Raw genomic sequence first — 24195 nt, 5'->3', positions numbered from 1 at the left:
GCACAGGACTGGAGTACTAAATTCACACTGAACGTTTAAATCCACAGACTTCACTGTCCCGGCTGTTCAGTTACCATGTTAAGCCAGAGGAAGTAGAGGTTAGAGAGAGAGAGGTAGAGGGAGTAGATAGAGAGAAGGCAAGAGACCTCTAACTGTGTGTGTTCACATACCAGATGAGGGACGCCAATATTACATTTTCAGCTGAAACTCCAACCATGGATCAAGGTGGTCCAGGCCCTAGCATTAAAGCCAGCCAGTCTGCCAAACTAAACACTACCGATCTGGAGGCTAACCGAGTCATAGGTTAAATGATCCATAGGCTAACTGAGCCAGTAAACCAGTTAGTTGAGGCAAAGAGATAAGACTGAGACGATCTCTCCCCATGCAGTCACAGTTAATTGGATGAATCCTGCGGGATGACTGCAAATCTGCCACAAAAACAAACAAGAAAGTAACATACAGTAACTATTCTCTATTTCGCATTCTGTCTGTCTGTCTCTCTGCCTGTATCTGTATCTGTCTCCATCGCTGTCTCTTATCTCGGTCTCTATCTCTGTCTCTGCCTTTGTCTCCATCTCTGTCTTTGTCTCTCTCTCTGTCTTTGTCTCTCTCTGTCTTTGTCTCTCTCTGTCTCTCTCTCTTTCTCTATCATGTTAGGAACACACTTTCCTATATGCAGAAGCTTGCTGGTGTTTCCCCTCTCCCCTGGCTACTAAAGGCATATCTGTGTCCCTGCCAACTCCTCACCCTAAACTTCATCAATGACTCAGTCTGTATTACGACTACTCAGCGTTGGATGGAGGTTTGTCATCAAAGAGTTCATCAGTAATCATTTGTCTTTGACAGGCTGTGAAGAGCACATACGCTGCTGTGTCACTGAAGTTAACTGAGATTGGCCTAGGGAGGCCTTCTGCAGTCATTCAGTCCCTGTTTTCTTGTCACAACTCGGCAGTCTCTCCCCTCTTCAGTGGTGGTGGTGGTGGTCAAATAAATGAATCATCTAGCATTGCAGCAGCTCAGTAGTGTGGCTGTCCCTGACAGGTCACAGAGAGGACAGTTATACTGTACATACACACTCACATGCATCCTCCAATGGCCAAAACACCGGACAGATTAATCAAACGAAATCACAAAGACGGTCGTGGGAGTTATTGCTGACTGTCAGGCTTTTCTCTGAGACTCTTAGACTGACACACACTGGACATGTGTCTTTAGGATAAGGTTCAGATTCTATACAAAAAGTAAATCAACCCTTGGCATCTCTATACCAAAACTCTCAAACTGAGAACAAATCTGTGATCCCATTACCAATCACGAAGGCCTGAATGGGTTTTAGTTATTTGATCAATTGTTGACCTATAATGGCTTTGTACTATTAATTGTAGATTGAGCTTCACTACCTAAACACACATTTTAAGGGCCTCATTACCAAAACACACATTTATCTTTACCACATCATTTTAAAGGTCTGTCTTTAGTAATGAGAACTGCTTAGAATTCCAATAATGATAATTAGCTAATTCTAATGTATAGTCAATGGGTTGTGCTGTGCTGGTAATTTGATTTACTATGACCACTCGTTCAACCTATTGTATAGGTAGTGTATAGAGTTTTTGTAAAAAAGTGACTTCATTATGTAGAGTTTGTCAAGAAATACGAGGTGCACAAATTCTAGCATTTGTTGTTGACCTGTGTAACTGTTCAACTACAGTATAATGTATAACGTTTTATTTTCAAGACAGGTTTTGGACAGGTATTTAGACACTGTATAGGCCTATTGTGTGGTGCAAATACCTTACAACCACAAACACCCAATTCACCAACATCATCTACATTTTCTTTAAGGTCACTTTGTTAAATAACACCCAAACACACACACACACACAGATTCCAAGAGGCTCTCAGGTCTAGAGGAGCCACTAACCCAGCGACCGGAGAAAGTGTCACACCCGGTCTTCGTCAAGGCCCTGGGCCAAGTCACTATGTGAAGCCAATGATTTGTCTTTAACTAACTTGTGAGTAGGCTAACGCTGCAAATTCAGCGCGGCCTGACACTCTCCCTCTCCACTGGCGTCAGTGTAAATATAATCGGAGGGTCTGCAGTGCGAAGGAAAGAAAAGGAAAGAGGGAAGGAGAAGCGAGGGGGATCAGTAATTCATGACTGTATGTGCATTTTAAACAGCAGCTGGTCCAGAGGGAGAGTGATGCATGCACACAACCACACGCACACCACCACACACGCACATACACAACCACACACACACAACCACACACACAACCACGCACACACCCACACACACACCCAACCACACACACAACTACACACACAACCACACACGCAAACACACCCACACAGCCACACACACACAAACACACACACAACCACACACACAACCACACACGAAAAACACACACAACAACACAGACAACCATGCACACAACCAAACACGCAAACACACACACAAACACACCACACAACCACACATGCAAACACACATGCAAACACACACACACACACACAATCATGCACGCAAACACACACAATCATGCATGCAACATACACACACAACCACACACACAAAAGAGGACACACACACACACAGACATAGTTACACTGACAGCAAAGCAGCTTTTAGCAGAAAAACAAAAGGAGTGTGACAAGTTGGTGCCTGGGTGAGCCAGGAGGCTAAGTCGAATCGGACTAAAATAAGGTCTGCTGTAGGACAATAGCTTAGGGTAGAGACAGGAACATGCTCTACTGGCATTGGGCTCTAATGGCTGGGAAGGTCAGGGCTGTGTCTGGGGGCTGTTCAGAGTAGACTTGAGGTTAACAGCTCTGTTTAATGTGCCTCTTCACCTAACTCTTAGGTCACAGACTGTGCTGATAAAAACAGATGACGTATTGTGCCACATTAAATACATTTTTACTAAGTTTTCTTAAATACATCCTGTGGGGTAAGGTACATGGTAGAAGATAGATTGTGCTGACAGACCAGCAGAACAGACTGTGTCACATCCATGTGACCATGTGCAACTATTGACCAGAACATCCATGTGACCCAAGTGCTGGGGGTGTTGGATGTTATGCTACTGAAGGCAGGGCTGTTTTAACCTGGTCGGGGTAAATCCCCTGGGATACAGACATTTATGAGCCCCCCCACACGGCATTTGGTAGCTTATATCAAAGTATTACATGAAGCAAAGTGCAGTTTGCTGATTTGCCCAAATTTCCTTCACATCGGAGCACAGATGCATTGTGGGTGTCTTGAAAAATCAAGGGCTCGGAAAGCTCCCTAAAAACGAAGACACAATGTCCCCACTTGTATTTATTTAGCCAATGTGATAACACGTCGCTCCCGGCAGGTCTTAAATGAAAGAAACAGCACCACACCTAAACATTATTAGTAATCCCACATGCAATGTTGAATTGTACATTAGGCTACTAACATGAGCTCTGTCCCTCTGGCCATGGTAAATGAAGTTAACTCCTATACACTGTACACTGCCCATGTGTTTGGGAGAACCCCTTAAAGGGATCCAATCTTGGCCCTCCGCTGTGAGGTCATCTGATGCCGTTGTGACGTGATCCAGGCTAAATAGTAGATAGCCTATTTTTTGCTGATGGATTATCTAAGTGGTCGTGGCACTTTCACTCCCAGTCAGTGGCTGAGTGGAACTTGGGAACTGGCTGGCTTACTGAAATAAGTTTGGGCTTTTTGTTTTGGCATATCTTGTTTTTTTTTTATCTAATAAGATATGTGTATATACTTTTTTTCAATGTCCTGGGGCACTAGCTTTAGCCTGTGCTTTAAAGGGGCCGTGGCCGTGGTAGTACGATTGTACTATGAAAATAACAAAGAATGCAAAAATTCAACAACCACTGAGTGTTAGGACTCAATGTTAAAATGCCACATTTTCAAGAGGCTAAGTGGCTACATGGTAAGAAACTGAAGGATTACCACCTACAATGTGGACATGGGGACAGTCTGTTTTTGGTCTGACTCGGATCAAGGTACTTTGTTTCGGTTATGTCTGTACTGCAAGTTCACCATATGTCTAAGATAATGCTATGCTTGCTTTTGAGGGAGCCTCTTCCTCTTGGAAACCATCTTTCACAAGTTACACACCTTGCTCTTTCTCTCTCTCTCCCTCCCTCTCCTTCTCTTAATGTCTCTCTATCTCACTAACATAGACACATACAGTAGCACGTGTGTGTACATGCTCAGGCACACATTCTCTCACACACACACTCCGCTGCAGTCAAAACGTCAACGCAGTGCCTAATCCCAGATCAGAGTGATGATACAAGGATTGTCATGACTGTAATTGAGCCAGAAAGGGAACAGAGATTAAACAACACAATGGCTAACTAGAGCACCAAGACACACAGACACACACACACTGACACACACACACACACACACACACACTTCAACACAATGTTTTCAACACACTTCTATAGATAAAGAAAAATGCACACACAAAACACATTCATCCTTAAACCAAACTTGTCTCCACACATGACACAATAACGTAATGCCTCAGTGACCACCCTGTTAAGCTAGCTGCCAAATTCTCTTTAGATCAAATGCTCACACACACACACACACTCGCACACACACATCTATTCACAGTTTCATATACGTACGCACCACACACATACAAACACACACACTCTGACACATAAACACTAACAATATTTTGTTTTCAGGGTTATAAGCGTATTCCTCTCAAATCAAACAATCAATCAAACTTATTTTAAATAGCAATTAAATGGATTTAATACAGCTAAAATAAGATGAACATACAGACACTAGCCTAAAACCCAGAAGAGCAAGCAAAGAGATGTTAATCACTGTCATTTGTCAGCAATACTAGATGTTGCCTATGTCACAAAGTATTAGTAATAAATGGGTTATTACATAATTAAACTCTAATTAGTTAATAAAAGACATTGCTTGTATAATCCTGGCATGTACAGCTTCTAATAGAAGCCACTCCTGGCTGAACATATTTTGCTAATGCCTTCACCAGGCTGACCACACACCTAAAATGGTCACTGAACAAATTCACATTCCCGGATAGATGTGTTTTAAATGTTCAACTCACCAGCGCTGACAGTGATGGCCTCAATGAACTGATCTCTCCAGCTGTTTGTCCCCACCAGCAGGGCCAGGTTAGTCTTCTTTATCAGCTTGTCCACAGTGTTCTGAACAGGGAACAAAAACCATAAGGAGTTAAGGAAGTGCTTACTGTAGTAGCGCATATAGGGAATCATGGCATACATTAGTGATTCCATTCTAGTGATTTAGAATCTTATCCAGAATGACTTATAGAAGCAGTCAGTGTTAAGTGCCATGCCTAAGGCACAATGACAGATCTGTCACTTTGTCCACTCTGGAATTCAAACAAGTACTCTAACCACTAGGACTGCTGCCCTACACTTAGTCTACAAGCTTAAATAGGACAAATATTGAATAACATTTTTCAGATATTAAATACCGCTAAAGAAGCATGTTGATAGCGGTAACTGATAATGTTCTGATTTTTTTTTTCAAGAAACCAGGACTTTCTGGCCACTGCACTATGCAAAGCAATACTTCATTGGGTATGTAAGGCATTCAGAGTTAAACATTTAAAACAATTGTCTAGGAACTCACATGAAGGAAAAATTATCAAAAATGAATGAGTTCAATAACCATGTCTGTGTCATTAACAAAAAGTCATGCATGGTAACTCTAGAGTTCACTGAAAATGGCAATTATATTGGGTTTGGGGTTTAGTATATTTCACAATTCATTTTAGCTAGTACAACTCAAATCTGGTTGAAAAGATTTGTTCATGGTTTCTCGATATTTTAAGCAGTTGGTAAAAGATATATGTTTAACTTACCCCAAATCTGTTAGTTCTACAAACATATAACTTTAAATTTCATGAACAATTATTTCGATTTGTTTGAGCAAATTTTTTACGAGAGAGTACAGCAGGAACAGAAGAAGGTTCTGTCGCCATTTGACAAGCCGTAGAGTGCCTTTACAAATACAGCTGTGCCATAACCGAAGCCCTTCTGAAACCCTGTCCGATTTAACTGAAGTGGATGTAAAAATTATACACACCCCTGCCAGGTTCTTGTAATGTAAAATAATCAGACAAAGATAAATCACGTCAGAACTTTTTCCCCCTTGAATGTGACCTATAACGTGAACAATTCAATTGAAAAACAAACTGAAATCTTTGAGGGGGAAAAATTTCAACAATAGCAATAGCCTGATTGCATAAGTGTGCACACCCTTAAAATAATACTTTGTTGAAGCACCTTTTGATTTTATTACAGCACTCTTTTTGGGTAGGAGTCTATTAGCATGGCACATCTTGACATGGCAATATTTTCCTACTCTTCTTTGCATAAGCACTCCAAATCTGTCAGATTGCGAGGACATCTCCTGTGCACAGCCCTCTTCAGATCACCCCACAGATGTTCAATTGGATTCAGGTCTGGGCTTTGGCTGGGCCATTCCAAACCGCTAATCTTCTTCTGGTGCTTTTGTGTGCTTTGGGTCATTGTCGTGCTGAAAGGTGAACTTCCTCTTCATCTTCCTCTTTCTAACGGACGTCTGAAGGTTTTGTGCTTTAATTGCCTGGTATTTGGAACTGTTCATAATTCCCTCCACCCTGACTAAGGCCCCGGTTCCAGCTGGAGAAAAACAGCCCAAAAGCATGATGCTGCCACCACCATGCTTCACTGTGGGTATGGTGTTGTTTTTCCGCAAACATACCTTTTGGAATTATGGCCACAAAGTTCAACCTTGTTTTCATCAGACCATAACACATTTTCCCACGTGCTTTTGGAAGACTTGATGTTTGTCTTTGCAAACTTCAGCCAGGCTTGGATGTTTTTCTTTGTAAGAAAATGATTCCGTCTTGCCACCCTACCCCATAGCCCATTCATATGAAGAATACGGGAGATTGTTGTCACATGTAGCACACAGTCAGTACTTGCCAGAAATTCCTGCAGTTCCTTTAATGTTGCTGTAGGCCTCTTGGAAGCCTCCCTGAATCTTGCCTTTTCATAAATTTTGGATGGACGTCCAGTTCTTGGTAATGTCTCTGTTGTGCCATATTTTCTCTACTTGAAGATAACTGTCTTCACTGTGTTCCATGGTATATCTAATGCTTTGGAAATTATTTTGTACCATTCTCCTGACTGATATCTTTCAACAATGAGATCCCTCTGATGCTTTGGAAGCTCTTTGAGGTCCATGGCTTTTGCTCTGAGAAGCAACTAAGAAAATGTCTGGAAATTCTTACTACAACAGTTACATTTTATTTGTGATTAATCAGAGTTACTTTAAATGATGGCAGGTGTGTAATGACTTCTATTTAACATGAGTTTGAATGTGATTGGTTAATTCTGAATACAGAATTAACCTGGTTGCACACTTATGCAACCAGGTTGTAAGGTTTTTATTTAAAAAAAATTCACCTCGAAGATTTGTTTGTTTATCAATTGATTTGTTCACATTATAGGTCACATTAAAAGTGGAAAAAGTTCTGACATGATTTATCTTTGATTCTTTTACATCACAAAAACCCACCATTTTTTTATATATAGACTTTTTATATCCACTGTATATTGTTAGCTCTGCCCATACAAATAATAACAAATAATTGGACACTGACACAAGTTTTGTTATTTTAGCTGCAAAAACTAACAAAAAATATATCAGAGCAATAGCAGGAACATTAGGAGTGGCGAAATCAACAGTTTGGTACATTTTGAGAAAAAAAGAACGCATTGGTGTGCTCTGCAACACAAAAGGCCTGGACGTCCATGGAAGACAACAGTGGTGGATGATTGTAGGATCCTTTCCATGGTAAAGAAGAACAGGATATAGGCATATCATTATCCAAGTCTACCATAAAGAGAAGACTTCACAAGAGCAAAAACAGAGGGCTCACCACAAGGTTCAATGCCTTCATAAGCCACAAGAATAGAAAGGCCAGATTAGACTTTGCCAAAAAACAACTAAAAAGACAGCTCAGTTCAGAAACAGCATTCTTTGGACAGAAGAAACTAAGATCCACCTGTACCAGAATGATGGGAAGGAAAAATGGCCATTCATGGCTTCCAATGGCATTGGGTCACTAGTGTTTATTGATAATGTGACAGAAGACAGAAGCAGCCGGATGAATTCTGAAGTGTATAGGGATATATTGTATGCTCAGATTCAGCCAAATTCAACAAAATTGATTGGACTGCGCTTCACTTTACAGATGGATAATAACCCAAATCATACTGTGAAAGCAACCCAGGACTTTTTAAGGCAAAGAACTGGAATATTCTGTAATGGCCGTGTCAATCATCTGATCTCAACCCAATCGAGCATGCATTTCACTTGCTGAAGACAAAACTTAGGCAGAAAGACCCATGAACAAACAACAACTGAAGACAGCTTCAGTAAAGGCCTGGTAAGCATCACAAAGGAGGTAATCCAGCGTTTGGTGATGTCCATGTGTTCCAGACTTCAAGCAGTCATTGCCTATAAAGGATTCTTGACAAAGTATTAAAAATGAACATTTTATTTATAATTGTGTTAATATGTCCAATTACATTTGAACCCGTGAAATAAGGAGACTGTGTAAAATGGTTGCAATTCCTAAACGTTTTATACAATATTTTTGTTCAACCTCTTAAATCAAAGCAGAAAGTCTTTACTTCAATTGCATCTCAGTTGTTTCATTTCAAATCCATTGTGGTGGCGTACAGAGCCACAATTATGAACATTGTGTCAGTGCCCAAATATTTCTGGACCTAACTGTAGGTCATCTTCTATAATAACTATATTAATCGGTGTTAATATATCAGTGTTAATTTCCACATACTATGATCATATTGTGGACCAGGCAGTCAGAGACCAAAAGTTTGGCCTTTTAGCTGCATCCATAAGCAACCGTGTCTTTGATAGGCAGGTTCTCTTCCTAGCATGCTGAGGAAATCAATCCTCATCACAGTCTGTATAAATTACCAAACTGGAAAAAATGTATTTCTATCCCAGAAAAAGGACGCCCCTGCTCCTACTTCTCGATATATCCCTCCATGTCTTCCTGTAGACGAATCTATTAACTAGCAACTGAGATGACAGCTGGAAGGAACCCAATTCCTCAAGAGGCCCTATCTCTTCAATCACAATCAGAAGGAAAATCCAATACGTCCATATTTTCTTTGGAAAGAAACTTCAAAGGTAATTGAGTTAACCAAAACTCTGGAATGTCAACTGTGGGATGGTTTGTACTCTGGTATATTCAGTAATGTACAACTACACTACTCTCGCCAGTTCTGCCTGGGCCTCTGAAATAATTTATTGATTTTAAAGATGTTCCTGACTTTCCTGAATGAATCCACTGCACTAACCCAAGGTAGATGGTCTGAGGTCTTTCAGCCCCCGAAGAACAGAGAGGAGTAGAGGGGGAATCTTATAGAGTGGCAATATAAAGTGGGGAGAACAAGCATTTGATACACTGCCGATTTTGCAGGTTTTCCTACTTACAAAGCATGTACAGAAATTTTGTATGATTTTTAAATAATTAATTTGCATTTTATTGCAAATTAAGTATTTGATCACCTACCAACCAGTAAGAATTCCGGCTCTCACAGACCTGTTAGTTTTTCTTTAAGAAGCCCTCCTGTTCTCCACTCATTACCTGTATTAACTGCACCTGTTTGAACTCCTTACCTGTATAAAAGACACCTGTCCAAACACTCAATCTAACAGACTCCAACCTCTCCACAATGGCCAAGACCAGAGAGCTGTGTAAGGACATCAGGGATATGCTACAAGACAATAGGCAAGCAGCTTGGTAATTATTAGAAAAGGGAAGAAGTTCAAGATGACGGTCAATCTCCCTCAGTCTGGGGCTCCATGCAAGATCTCACCTCGTAGGGCATCAACGATCATGAAGAAGGTGAGGGATCAGCCCAGAACTACATGGCAGGACCTGGTCAATGACCTGAAGAGAGCTGGTACCACAGTCTCAAAGAAAACCATTAGTAACAAACTACGCCGTCATGGATTAAAATCCTGCAGCGCACGCAAGGTCCCCCTGCTCAAGCCAGCGTATGCCCAGGCCCGTCTGAAGTTTGCCAATGACCATCTGGATGATCCTGAGGAGGAATGGGAGAAGGTCATGTGGTCTGATGAGACAAAAATAGAACTTTTTGGTCTAAACTCCACTCGTCGTGTTTGGAGGAAGAAGAAGGATGAGTACAACCCCAAGAACACCATCCCAACCGTGAAGCATAGAGGCTTTTCTGCAAAGGGGACAGGACGACTGCCCCATATTGAGGGGAGGATGGATGGGGCCATGTATCGCGAGAACTTGGCCAACAACCTCCTTCCCTCAGTAAGACCATTGAAGATGGGTCGTGGCTGGGTCTTCCAGCATGACAACGACGCGAAACACACAGCCAAGGCAACTAAGGTCAAGAACTACAGGAAACCTGGTCAAGAACTACAGGAAACATACGATCTGTGTAATTGCAAACAAAGGTTTCTGTACCAAATATTAAGTTAGCTTTTCTGATGTATCAAATACTTATGTCATGCAATAAAATGCAAATTAATTACTTAAAAATCATACAATGTGATTTTCCGGATTTTAATTTTAGATTCCGTCACTCACAATTGAAGAGTACCAATGATAAACATGACAGACTTCTAAATGCTTTGTAAGTGGGAAACCCTGCAAAATCGGCAGTGTATCAAATACTTGTTCTCCCCACTGTATATTCCATTCTGTTTTAGAAAGGACCCAGTTTTGATATTAGTTAACTTTACTCTGGAAGGAAGTTTCTGACCGCTGTCTAAAAGTTGAAGCTCATTTGAAACAGCCACTTGCCATGACTCTCTAAGGTTAGGCACAGTTAAACTTCCTCAGCCTGCCAACCAACCTCACAGTGAGAACAGGACACGATCCGTCAAGTGCACACAAGCACCAACCTATCTGTCGATGTCTGACGGAACAGTGTGTGTGGGAGAGAGAGGGAGCAAAGAGCATGCACAAACACACACACACACACAGACACAGACACATTGAACCACCCACACATACACCCACCCACCCAGAATAAACACGCAAGCAAACACACACACACACACACACACACACAAATATTCAGGAAAATCACATCAATGTTTGCCTGAAGAGTGTGTGGGCTGAAGAGAGCATAATGCGCACATCTTTATATGTAAATCACTCTATGGTCTATGTCCAACTGAGAAGTCTGAGGAGTAGATTAGGTACAAACCTTAAATTCGTAGGATTCTTCAATGATGATTTCAAGCTTGACGTGATCCCCAAGCATGGGTCGGCCCATGTCAGCAATGCGTTGCTCCTCGTCATCCTCTCCTGTCAGCGGCACCTCTTCTTCCACCTCCTTCACAGCCGCCTCCGCAGCTGAGCGATAGAAGAGCCAAAATAGATTGTAATTGACACCCATGACAACAGACATGTTGAGTGGTGTTGGTTTGTTAGCCTCCAACGTTACATTTGACCGGTCGTGCTTATTGATCCGTACCTTCATTAGTATAATTTTGTGGAGTGCGATTTCTGTGTGAGTTTTTGTCTTTGCGAAAACAAATGTTAACCTTGAGAGGGAGCTATAGAACCAACGGTGCACTCATGTGCATTTGCGTCTACCAGAGGCCTTGCCAATGTAAGCTTGGCTCAGTGTGGCTCAGGAAACATGTGAAGTGCGCCAAGATGAAGCTACTCTGTGTTGGGACCACTTTGGTTTAAAAGAAGAATTTTAATGCAGCCCTTGAAATGTTTAATTTCCATTATACAGTGGTATTTCCACCAGTATGATGTACCACATCAACAGTGGAAGACTACCGCCAACAATCAACAGAGAGTTTAAAAATTTTTAATTTTAATATGTATTAAAGTATCAGAGAAATGTACTTCAAATCCTCTGAACAGAAAGTGCCTCGGGTAAATGCGTTGTCAAAACCAATGGAAGCCAGCTGTCTTCCATTTACTGTAAGTCACGTCATTTAATTGTTTGGTAACAGGTTAATGAGGTTTATTAGCTGACAGCAAAAAAAAAAACTGAAACAGAAAATATTTTTTTTCACAGATGCATTTGTTTCTTTAAAATATCCTAAATTTGTTCCCCCTTCATGGAAGCTTTCTAACTTAGAGCAACAGCGCATTCAAACCAACTCTCTTCTCAACTCTGAAAGTTGAAAGTTGTATTTTAACTTTTGGTCAGTCGTCAGTGCTTGTTTTCTCACATATAAACCAAGTGAACTGAGGAGAGAAGATTGTGCCTTATTTAAAGCCAGGCTTTTGTATGCATCCAAAATATTAAATATATTTGTAAAACACTATCATTCCACCATTGCTGCAGATTTACTATAATTTGGACTTCTACGCATCTTACAGTACAAACATTTACTCAGTCCCTTTACCAAGTAAATATATGTACACACAAAAAACCAACATTGTTCCAACTCAGGACATACTGTAAGCTGTCACTTAGGGCCCCTGACTGCTAGGGAGCCCCCGATCGATAGGGGAGAGGGGGCCCCAAATGAAATTCTGCTTAGGGCCCTGTTCGGGCTAGTCGGCACTGTTCCAGCACTTCCCATCCTCTTGAAGAATAACAGGTAATTGTACAGATAACAGTGAAAGCTGTTGGACCCTCTACTCCTTTCTTCCACCCCTCTTGTTCAACACCTTCAAGTAGTCCTGTCCCTGATTGAAAGGGCTGTTTCAGAGTGGTGACAGGAGGGGGGAGTAGGAAAGGCTGGTAATGGTTTCTGAGGTGATGGGGGAGTAACAAGGATTAGACCAGGAGGGTGTTGGCAGGTTAAACAACATCAGTGGCTTCAGTGGTAAAACCACTGATCCACACACGCGTAACACACAAAAGGTGAAAGACAAATAAAACCAGCACTGCTACAAAGCCATCCCGTCTAAGCCATTCGATGATCACTACAGTGGATATTAAAAGTCTACACACCCCTGTTAGAATGCCAGGTTTTTGTGATGTGAAAAAATGAGACAAAGATAATGGAACACAGTGAAGAGATTTATCATCAAGTGGAGAAAATATGGCACAACAGAGACATTACCAAGAACTGGACATCCCTCTAAAAAGAGGAAAACTGGTCAGGGAGGCTTCCAAGACGCCTACAGCAACATTAAAGGAACTCCAGGAATTTCTGGCAAGTACTGGCTGTGTGCTACATGTAACAACAATCTCCAGTATTCTTCATATGAATGTGCTATGGGGTAGGGTGGCAAGATGGAAGCCTTTTCCTATAAAGAAAAACATCCAAGCCCGGCTGAAGTTTGCAAAAACAATCATGAAGTCTCCCAAAAAACTGTGAAAAAATGTGTTATGGTCTGTTAAAAATAAGGTTGAACTTTTTGGCCATAATTCCAGAAGGTATGTTTGACGCAAAAACAACACTGCACATCACTCAAAGAACACCATACCCACAGGGAAGCATGGTGGTGGCAGCATCATGCTTTTGGGCTGTTTTTCTTCAACTGGAACCGGTGCCTTAGTCAGGGTGTAGGGAATTATGAACAGTTCCAAATACCAGGCAATTAAAGCACAAAACCTTTCAGATGTCCGTTAGAAAGCTGAAGATGAAGTTCACCGTAGAAAGCTGAAGATGAAGTTCAACGACCCAAAGCACACATACAAATTCACAAAAGCATGGCTTCAACAGAAGAAGATTAGTGGTTTGGAATGGCCCAGCCAGAGCCCAGACCTGTATCCAATTGAACATCTGTGGGGTGATCTGAAGAGGGCTGTGCACAGGAGATGTCCTCGCAATCTGACAGATTTGGAGTGCTTTTGCAAAGAAGAGTGGGCACATATTGCCACGTCAAGATGTGCCATGCTAATAGACTCCTACCCAAAAAGACTGAGTGCTGTAATAAAATCAAAAGGTGCTTCAACAAAGTATTAGTTTAAGCCAGGTTATTGTGAGTTTTTTATTTTCTATTTTTTCCTCTCAAAGATTTCAGTTGGTTTTTCAATTGAATTGTTCACATTATAGGTCACATTAAAGGTGGAAAAAGTTCTGACATGATTTATCTTTGTCTCATTATTTTACATCACAAGAACCTGGCATTTTAACAGGGGTGTGTATACTGAATGTGTGGGAGTCTTGGCTGCATGAAAAACATGCTAACCCTGGGATTCGCTATCTGTGTGTTGCGTCATAATGGCTTTGACGATAAACATTTCTTATCATTATTAGTCAAGGGTTGTGGGAATATTTATTTTGGTTTCATTTTAAATGTTTTCCTAATTCTGGTAAATGGGCATGCTGGACTATTAGCACCCACACAGGATTGGACAGCTGACCAAAGATCTGAGCTTACGTGATTGATCAAATGACGAAGCAGGATGTGTGGGAGAGACACAGATTAAGAGAGACAAGTCACATGGGAAGAAGGAGGCAGTCTAATCTGGACTTTCTTTCCTCCATGTCTCTCTTTTGTTTGGTTCCATGTCTCCTGTCTGGAAGGGGATTACCTTCAATGTCACAGTGAAAGGGTCTCAGAAGAGATCAAGACCAGGGTGGAAAAGACAGATCGTGCCAGTCTCGTTGCCTTTTAATGTCAGATTTATCACAGACACCCTAAAATGGATCAGTGCAGAACCAGGACAGTGTATGTCATAGCGACAGTCTGGTGAATCTGCAGGCTACTTTTATAAGATTATTTGGAGTCAATGGGACTTCCTGCCTATTTAAAGATGAAATGAAGGAGAGCTGGATTTCACAGCAGGCAACTGGACCAAAACATTAGCAGCACATCACAAGTTCTTTAAAAATATAAAGGTATGTATTTGGAAGATCTAATAAATGTAACTGAAAATTGAACTAAATATGTCTATTTAAGACATTAAACATTTTCAAAATGCACACTAATCCTTAATCCATGAATAGCAAACCAGACCCTCAGCTCTACCCCTGCCACCTTGTTCCTCCATTTTCTTGTTGATGACGGGACCCATTGGGTGACTTCCAGAGAGTAACGAAAGGATAAATAAGTCCATCAAGATCAGGACACACTTGTGACTTAAATGATGAAATGTTCCATTTTTAAATAGTCAAACAAAAACATTGGATTAAGGAAGTATTACATGCTTTAAATGTGACAAGTCTCTAAATCAAAATACTCATGTCATGTAATTACACACGCCTAATGTGTAAAATTGTTCCAAGTTAAAAAACAATGTTGTGTCTTATGAGATTCCACTTAACTCCTGATGGCTGCATCAATGGGGACACTTGAGGTTGTAATTAGCACCAACACACTTTATCATTTTCAATCCCTCAGCTTTGGGACACTTGTGTAAATGTCAGAGACGGTTGATTGCGCAAACGAAGGGCTGACGACAAGGGGCTAATTTGGGATTCAGCCATGGTCTTACGACAGACGTGTGCACTGATCTGCCTCATAACTAACAACCACCACTAAAAAACAAAAAAATGTAAGCTACAATATTCTGTATTAAAATTCTAAAATGTTACTATCCCTTTTTGCTGTTCTTCAGTGAATAATATTAGATAAACCCTTTTGCTGCATATGACGACATAGCTGACAAGACATTGTAACAAGCTACATCCCTGTCAAAGGTCAAGGCTGCAGTTCAATGTCATCTATTAACTGCTCTTGTTTTTTAGAGATTTATTTTTCTTCTTCTGCTGCCTCTTTTTCGTCTCTGGTATAACGCCCTAAATAGCTATTTCAAACACTTAAATCAATGAATGTTCATTCCAAATCACATCCTTACACAGGTTCATGCTCCTGAAAGGGGGAAAGATCATGAATAAATATAATTTATCTTTTAACTCCTTTAACTCCTTCATTTCTAAACCCACTAATAGTCTAAGGAATAGTGTAACTAACAAAATCTAGCTCCTTTACAATCAGTGTGTTTGTATCAGCTGGTGAACACCATTCTGACTCAGAACAAGCTGAGGAGTATCTTACCCATGTCTCCGTCTCCCTGTAGGAAACCTGCTGTACAGCTCACACCCTTCAACCTCTTTTACCCAAGCAGGGCCCTCTGTGAATTCTGCAACGTGACACCCATTATAATTGCTGTTATGTACATCATCAGATTCTTCTGTACATCGATTCTCCTGGTCCACACTTGGTTCGTGGCCTTCTTGCAATTCCGGCACTGCAGTGGTTTATTCATGAGCACTTGCACAACTTCATGTGTGTTGGCAGGTGCTCCACATCTATAACTCAGTTAAGATGACTTGCTTCGAATAGAAGAGCTTTTTCCACTTCCGACTTGACAGTCCCCCCCAGCTTGATGTTTTGTTTCCCAATCCCAGCGGCCCATTCCAGCAGGTCTGCAACCATGCAGCCTTCATGAATGAAGTGGAATCCCCCAAGGCACCACGTTATTTCAGAAAAACTTTTTTCACAGATAAAATAATGGATTATAGTGGCTAATGTTATGACGTGAATTTGTCCTAAATTAAACATACAATTGTTACTGAGGTGTATATCCTAAAGCAACAATAGGGCCTACGTTGTACATTTCAATTTCATGCTTCTTTTATTATTTAAAAACGGAACATAAATTGAATCATTCAAGTCACAAGTGGGTTTATTTATTCCCTTGCCGCCCTCTGGATGTCAGCCCATCTGACGCAAGACAATGCAGCACACTGATCATTAAGCTATGCAGTAAGTACCTTATGTAAGCCCTCAAATGATGTATAAGGGAATGTAAAGCCATTATGACTTGATTTTATTATACCTTATCAAGTGTGGTTAAATAATGAGATGATTAAAGCCCATTTGAGGAGGTATTCTCCACCGTGTTAGGACCATTAGGGGCTGTTATGCGCATGGTGGCGTAGGAATATCCAGCTGTGTCCGGCCCATTAGGTTTTTCAGGGGTGTATTTGGTGGAGGACTTCTCACTGGTGTCCAGGTCATGAACAGACATGCTACTGTGACAACCTGAGTGTCTGTGCCCAGGGGTGAGTAGCATAATAACACTGCGCTGCTTCCTAGGTCTGTTAACAGTGGATGGCTAATAGTGGTGGGAGGACAGAAGATCTTCAGCACAAGCGTTATACAATCAACATCAAAGAGCGTTCTCCGTGAATTTTCAGAGCCAACATGCCGTCACTGAATTTGTCTACAGTGTTCAGCGTTCTACATGTGCTCAGTGAGACTGGAAGGGTGTTCTGAAATGTGCCATGATGTGAAAGGAATACGATGTCGAACCTACAACCTAGTGTCCGTCCATGAGCCCAGAGGGCCCTAGAGAACATCAGTATAAGTGGATGCGACTTGAAAATATAGAAATATATGGGCCTACTGTGACTCTATTAAAATGTGTGAATTCAAAAACAACATGATCATGATGATGAAAAAGACTGTCTTGTATACTTGGTATAATGTTTGGGACAAAACAAAAATAATTCATGCTATTATTTAATTTGAATCACAGAGGCTTCTAATGCCTCTATGCTGTCTTGCTGGCTTTCATTCTCTTGCTCCCTTTCCAGTCCTATCTTCTTCATTCTCTCTCTCTTTCGCTCCTTCTCTAACTCCCCTTCTCACTCTTTACCTCCCTCCTCTCCCCTTCTCTGTCTCTCCTCCCTCACTCCTCCTTCTCCCACTACTTCTCTGACTACTTCTCTCACTTCTTCCCTCCCTCCCTCCCTCTCTCTCTTTCCTTTATTTCGAAAGTCTCTTGGGCGCATAGCTGTAATTCAGAATCACTGCTGTCCCACGGCCCAGTGCCGAGATCTACCTGGGTGCGAGGGGAACCATTCAAAATTTTGTTTCCAGTCCAGTGCAGTGTACTTTGGGCTTTTGGGCTAGCGTCAACTCCAAAGCCATTTGTTCCCCTTGATAGCCCCAGCATGGACACTTTGGAACCCAGTCACACAGCTACGACCATACAAGGGCTGAGGTAGCGGGGCCAAGGAATGTGAAGGAGGATGCCGTAGCGGTTTTCATTGACTGACACTGTATATGAAGGTCTCTGGATTATGGACGGCGTAAAAAATGTGCTTCTTAATCTCACAGCAACAGCTCAGATCGATAAGTGTGCTGTTAAGACGTTTTCATACGAATGGAAGCCCTTCCACATAGGCTGAAACCGACTGGCAGTTGTGAATTTGTTTCAAATGGTTCTGAGGGCCAGTCACGCCTGCTGGAGCCCCACCAGACTGAGGTGTTAACCGAACGTAATGAGTGACTTAATAACCTCAATCAGAAGGGAGGTGAGTCTCAGCTGTAATTACTACCGACTCAGTAACCTTGTTATCCATCCCCGTCCCCGGAGCGGCCACTAATGCCCCGTACTGCTGCAGAGCACCTCTCACTAACACTGGTGGAATATTCCGGAGAGGGATGGAGGGAGGGAGGGGCAAGGAGGGAGCTGTCAATCATCCAGGAGAGATGTTTGGTTATAGACCTTTCCTCTTTTGTGTCTTTCTCTCCTTGTTTTCATCTCTCCTACATCACTTCTTCACTCCTCTGCGTTTCTCAGTGTATATATTCACTGTGTTTTGATCGATCCAGCGCCCGTGGACGCGTAGAGTTGAGTCATGCAGATTCTCCTTTTTGTGAGAATGCTGTATTCTCAATGACTTCTCTTTTGGAGGAAGTGTGTGGAATGTAGAAGGCTACATTCGAGCTGATGGCCGCGGACCATGGAAAGGTTGGGTTAGCAAGCTTTGATAATCTGGTTTCAGAGGAGAACAGAGAGCATCTAGACTAAGTGAGAAGACAAGTGTAGCAGGAGAGGGTTGTAACAAAAACCTCTACAAGGCCACCCTGTGTCTCTAGAGGAGATACGCAATACGCAATCTGTGTGTTTTTGTGTGTGTGTTTGTGTGTGTGTGCATGTACGCTTCCATTTGTGTGTACTGTCTGTTCAGCTCTCATTAGGTTGTGTTTAGACATATGTAGCCCTGTCATTTGTTTAGCTTTTAGCTTAGAGCTTCTCCATGGGAATCAAACACAGCCCCTGTTTGGTAAATGGAAGTCCAAATCAGTTGATGCCCAATAGAGGGTGGGGTTTCTCAGGTCGTTGTTAATTTAATCAAAATCTAAATTCAAAATCTCAAACTATTAAAAGCCTGGAGGAAAGTGAGGGAAATTAGGTTTTGATAAGAATGCATGACATGCTAATAAACAAAACAGTTAAAGCCTGCACGCTAACAGGAACTCAATTCAAGCCATTGTCTCAGGGACCACACACATTTTGGAAGTGTTTCAAAGTACCTGAATCTCTCTGAGCCAGTGTTGGGCTGTGAGTCACTGTGCACAGCTCCCAGTCCAGGAGAACGGGGAAGCGCTAGAGCTCGTGTCACATGCACCCTCCCCCTCACTGCAGTGCTACTATGCGCTACATATAACTTTGTGGAATTAGGCATTTACAACAAGAAAAAAATATGTTCTGTCACAATTATTCAGGAGGCCCAATTGATTGTGAGATAAAGCACATAGGTACATTTAATCTGACACATTTGAATCCCGAGGAATTTAAAGGCGGATGTTATCAGCCAGTCCAGGCTTACACAGAATCAGTGGGAGTTTCTCCTAAACACTAGGCTGTCACTGTCAGGTTTTTACAATAAGTCATATCTGACAACTGCTGACGTAAAAAATGGCTTCATGAGGAATATTTATGTTGAACAGAAGTGTCATCAGGCCTCGGTAGTAGCCTGTTTTTTTGAACATCTCTCTTTCAAAGCATTAACCCGGAGACAGAACACAACCGAAGCACTGCACAGCACACCGCCCCGTTCAGCCCTATGGCAGATTGATTCTCCTCCTTTCTTTTCTTCATGACCCAAATTAATCACATTCAATGTATACGGCATATCTCCATTGGTCTAAGAAAGTATTTCCGCTGTGATAAAACGTACAAATGCTTCAGTAGACCAGTGTTAGTCCACAAAGCTGCATGGAGCAGATAGTAGCACTGCAGTGAGGGGGGGATGTCACGTAGACCTGCTTTTCCAGAGTGAGGGAGCTGTTTACAGTGACACACAGCCCATCATATTCAGGTTCCTTGACAAATTTCCTTAAATGTGCCGTGGTTCCCCTTTAAGTTGTGGAAACTTTCATTACCGCAACCACTTGAAAGCGGCATAATTACACGTTTGAAATAGACCCTATTATGTATTTCTACGCACAAGCTGTGCCAAGTCACCATTACATCGCCTCGACCGAAGATGCCTTTTATGCGTACCTTCATACTTAACCCTCTTTGATGAAACTGTATCGTACTGTACTTCCGAGGACACTTAGTGGTCTGATGTCTGGGGTTACTGCACCATTTTGAAATGCCTTTGAAATATTTCTAAGTATATTTTCAGCTGCCTTCCTAAACTACGGAGGACACTGTGACATTACTGAATGGTGGAGAGACAAGGATGCACTTGCTTTTTTGCCGGACCACGTAAAGCGGAGCCGGCCTAGAAGAGCGAATATCTCTTATTGACTGACTGATTGACTGACTGACTGTGTGGATGAGCGGGGGAGGGAGTGACTAACTGCTTCTTGTTAAAAGTGTGCGATGCAGTCTATGCAGGTCCCGCGTCTGACTCCCGTCACAGTCAAAACACGTTGTTTATTCAGGACAGAAAAAAGCTTTGCTAGCTACAACCTTCAGTAGATATTTAATAGGAAGCCTAAAATGAAACAGTTCTGGTGGATATTAGGATTTGTTCAGGATAAACAAACAATTCGCTGGCTACATGATTCTCTCGTCTTTTCACTTGACGAAAAAGTCAGTTATCGTCACCTATTTTGATAGATACTGTATCAGTGTCATTCACGAATGGCTACTTAGCAGTTACAACAGCTGGTGGGAAAAGAGGATTTGTTCAGGATACACAAAAACCTCACTGGCTACAACCCTTTAGTAGCTACGTTATAGGAAGCCTAAAATGAAACTGTTTACTGTTATATTGCGACTATTTCTGGCGGATTTTCGATTTATGCCTCAGGATTTGTTCAGGATAGACAAAAACTTTGCAGACTACACGATTCTCTCGTCTTTTCACTTGCCAAAAAAGTCTGTTATCGTCACTTATATTGTTACAGTAGTTACTGTATCAATGTCATTCACAAATGGCTAATAAGCTATTAAAATGGCCAGTGGCAAAAGCCATGCAATTTATAGATGCTATTTGTGGTGGAAGTAAACTTAACAAGAAACGTTACTCAGTTCAACACAGTGCTTATGTTGCCTGATGACATAATACTAGCTAACAAGCTTTTAAAACGGCCAGTGGCAAAAGTAATTCAGTTCATAGATGCTATTTGTGGTGGAAGTAAACTTAATAAGAAACATTACTTAGTTTAACACCGTGGTTAATGATGTCTAATGAAATACTCAGACTAGGCATGATGTTAATGCTTTAACAAAATTATAAAATGTCAAGAGGCATAGCCATTTCCAAGCAATTCATGAGGCTCAGTGGCGTATTGGTTAAAGACATAGCCATTCACGTATTCACTGACAAGTACAGTACACAAATACTACATAATGCACATTAACTAATTTCCCAGCACAATAGCAATGCTCTTACATAGCCACAGTTTCTCAGAGGGTTTTGTATCCTCAAGAATCTCAGTGGATTGACCCCTTGACATTCATTTGTCCAATATGACCCAGCCAGACTGTGTAGACTAACAGTCCAAGGCAACTAAGTAAAACTCCATCTTCAGTCCAGACAATTAACCGTAGACCAAAACATTTACCATCCCTGTCTCTTTAATGTGGTGGCTGTAATTAGTCTACCCACACATTTACAGATCTCACAGGGTAAATGCATATTTACATTACCCATGCTACTAACAGAGTCTAAGTGTAATTAATGAACCCACACATTTTCAAACTCATTAGCTGAATACAGGGGACTCATACAGAAGACTGGCATATGGTCATATTTCATTGTGACCTGTCACTAAGAGAACATAATTACGCTATCCAAGTCAGTAGCCATAAATCCACCAGACACTAGTTTCACACCACTGCTTTTACACATACAAGCCTGCGGTACATTCCCAATAAAACCCACTTGAGAACACAATGGAAAACAATGGAGAACAGATTAAACAGAGACAGGAAAAAGAAAGTGCCGGAAAAACAGGGATGAAATGCATGCAGACGACGGAGGGGAAGCAGAGGACACTCCAGTGACATGCAGCAACGCAACACCAAACCAGGCTGCTGTCAGGACACATCAGTCACCCAGCAGAGGGGGCATGCTTTCCAACCCTTTGGAGCCGTCAGGCAGAAAGATGATCGGGTAGCATAGGGAGCACAGTATATTACTGAAAATATTACTAGAAGTTGTGTAACTTTTGAGGGTTTTATGCCATATATCTGGAGAAACAGCCTCACAGGACAAAAATAAATTGAAACTTCATTAAGGACAACAAGCCTTTTAGTAGTAATCAAGGCACTCTCATGTAGAAGAAACATTTAAAAAGCTTTCATGGTTTTATGGCGGCCTAGAGGTTAGCATGATGGGCTGTAAAACATTATCCTACATTAAATATAAACCATCAACTCAGTGATTGCCATTTGTTGTTTAATATGGGGTTGAGCGTTTCAATGAAAAGTCCTTCCTATAATAACATTTGACAAACTTTCAATATAAAATGAAATTAAAGTAAATATTTTGGCCACAAACTGGTGGCATAGTTAATCACAAATAATGCCAATTGCTTGATTGTAAGGCTTTTGTCATTAATTACACTTTTATTGAATCTACTGATTCTGCTTTCAAAATATTTCAGTGACATTGGTAAATTACCTTTATGAGGCTTTATGAGGCTATTAAGAAAGCAATGCTATCTGTCTGTCTTTCTGTGTAACGCATTACTATTACCAAATATACAAAGCAAATACACAGAACCTTGCAAAATAATTCAATCCCTGGCCAATTCTCAAACTTTTCTGAATTACAAATGGTACATTCTAATTGCGCTTTTTTTCATATTTCAATTCAATTATTGTAAGGAGGAATTGGTTTTATCGTGGGAAACACGGGAAAGAAAAAGAAAAAATATGAAATATATTGCTTGCATCAGAAGTCAACCACCGTGCTATGAAAGCTCTCAATTCACACAGATGAAATAAATTGGCCTCATGAGGACACTGTTACTTTAATTTTGATCATAACCTCTGAACCATTAAAGTATTCACATATCCAGTACAAAAAAAATAATGTTGAAGGATCAAATGTATTGAAGTCAAACTGAGAATCTGAAGGAAAATTAAGACCAAAGATCATTTTACAGAAGTTAGAGATTAAGTAATACAACCGCATAGATTTGGACAAGATACTAAATGAATATGAAGTGTTTGAATATCCCCGAAAAGCAAAGAGAGAGAGTGGGAGCTGTATCCCTCTACCCTGGCACTGCCAAGAAAAGGCTGTCCCTCAAAACTCAGCAGTCAAACAAAGAAGCCTGAGGCCAACAGTGAAGGGTACAGTGGTTAAGAGTGGAGTGATGGTGCACAAGTCAACCATATCAATGGCTCTGCATGACACTGTATTGGAAAGTGGCTGGAATGAAGCCATTACTCAGAGAGTACCACCTGAAAGCATGAGAGTATCCCAGCCGCAATGTGGGAAAAAGGTTTTGTGCTCAGATTAGACCAAGATGGAGGTTTTTGGTCAAGTCCTTTAAAAATCTGAAGCTTGGGAGGAAATTTAACTTTCAGAAGGACAATGATCCCAAACACATGGCCAAAGCAATATTATAGTGTCTCAAGAACAAATAGGTACATTTCCTAGTGGCAGAGTCAAAATTGCCAATAACCAACCTAAATGACCTGGAGCAAATGAGTGAATGAGTGAACGAATGAGCCAAAATCAAAGCTCATACCAAAAGACTTAAAGCTGTTATTTCGGCAAAAGGTGGTTCTATAATCGATAATGAATATTGGGGGTAAAGTTTCTATACCAAATAATAATGTATATGGTGTAGAATACATATGCTTGCAACATATTTCAGTTTTTTTCTCTAACCAAAATTCAACAACATAAAAATGCAAATTACAATAATTTATTTAAAAATCTAACAGGAAGCAATTTCCATGCACCATTTGTAATTCAATAAAATGAGAGAATTAGTCAAAAGTACAAATACTTTGCC

At 41.1% G+C, this 24195-nt stretch overlaps 1 protein-coding gene across 3 annotated transcripts in view; it reads right to left on the bottom strand.

The window, feature by feature from the left end:
* slc8a1b (solute carrier family 8 member 1b) overlaps positions 1-24195 on the bottom strand; it is a 132223-nt gene that overhangs the window by 17779 nt on the left and 90249 nt on the right. For all 3 annotated transcript variants that reach the window (XM_010889118.5, XM_010889117.5, XM_020047599.3), the window contains exons 4-5: positions 11306-11454; positions 5110-5209 (exon numbers count right to left, since the gene is read on the bottom strand). In XM_010889118.5, the coding sequence (XP_010887420.2) occupies positions 5110-5209; positions 11306-11454 (249 nt within the window). The remainder of the gene's footprint in view (positions 1-5109; positions 5210-11305; positions 11455-24195) is intronic.

Source organism: Esox lucius, chromosome 6 (assembly GCF_011004845.1).
Source record: "Esox lucius isolate fEsoLuc1 chromosome 6, fEsoLuc1.pri, whole genome shotgun sequence".
NCBI lineage: Eukaryota > Metazoa > Chordata > Actinopteri > Esociformes > Esocidae > Esox > Esox lucius.
Note: the sequence above shows the minus strand (reverse complement) of the source record. Positions and strands in the feature narration are given on the sequence as shown.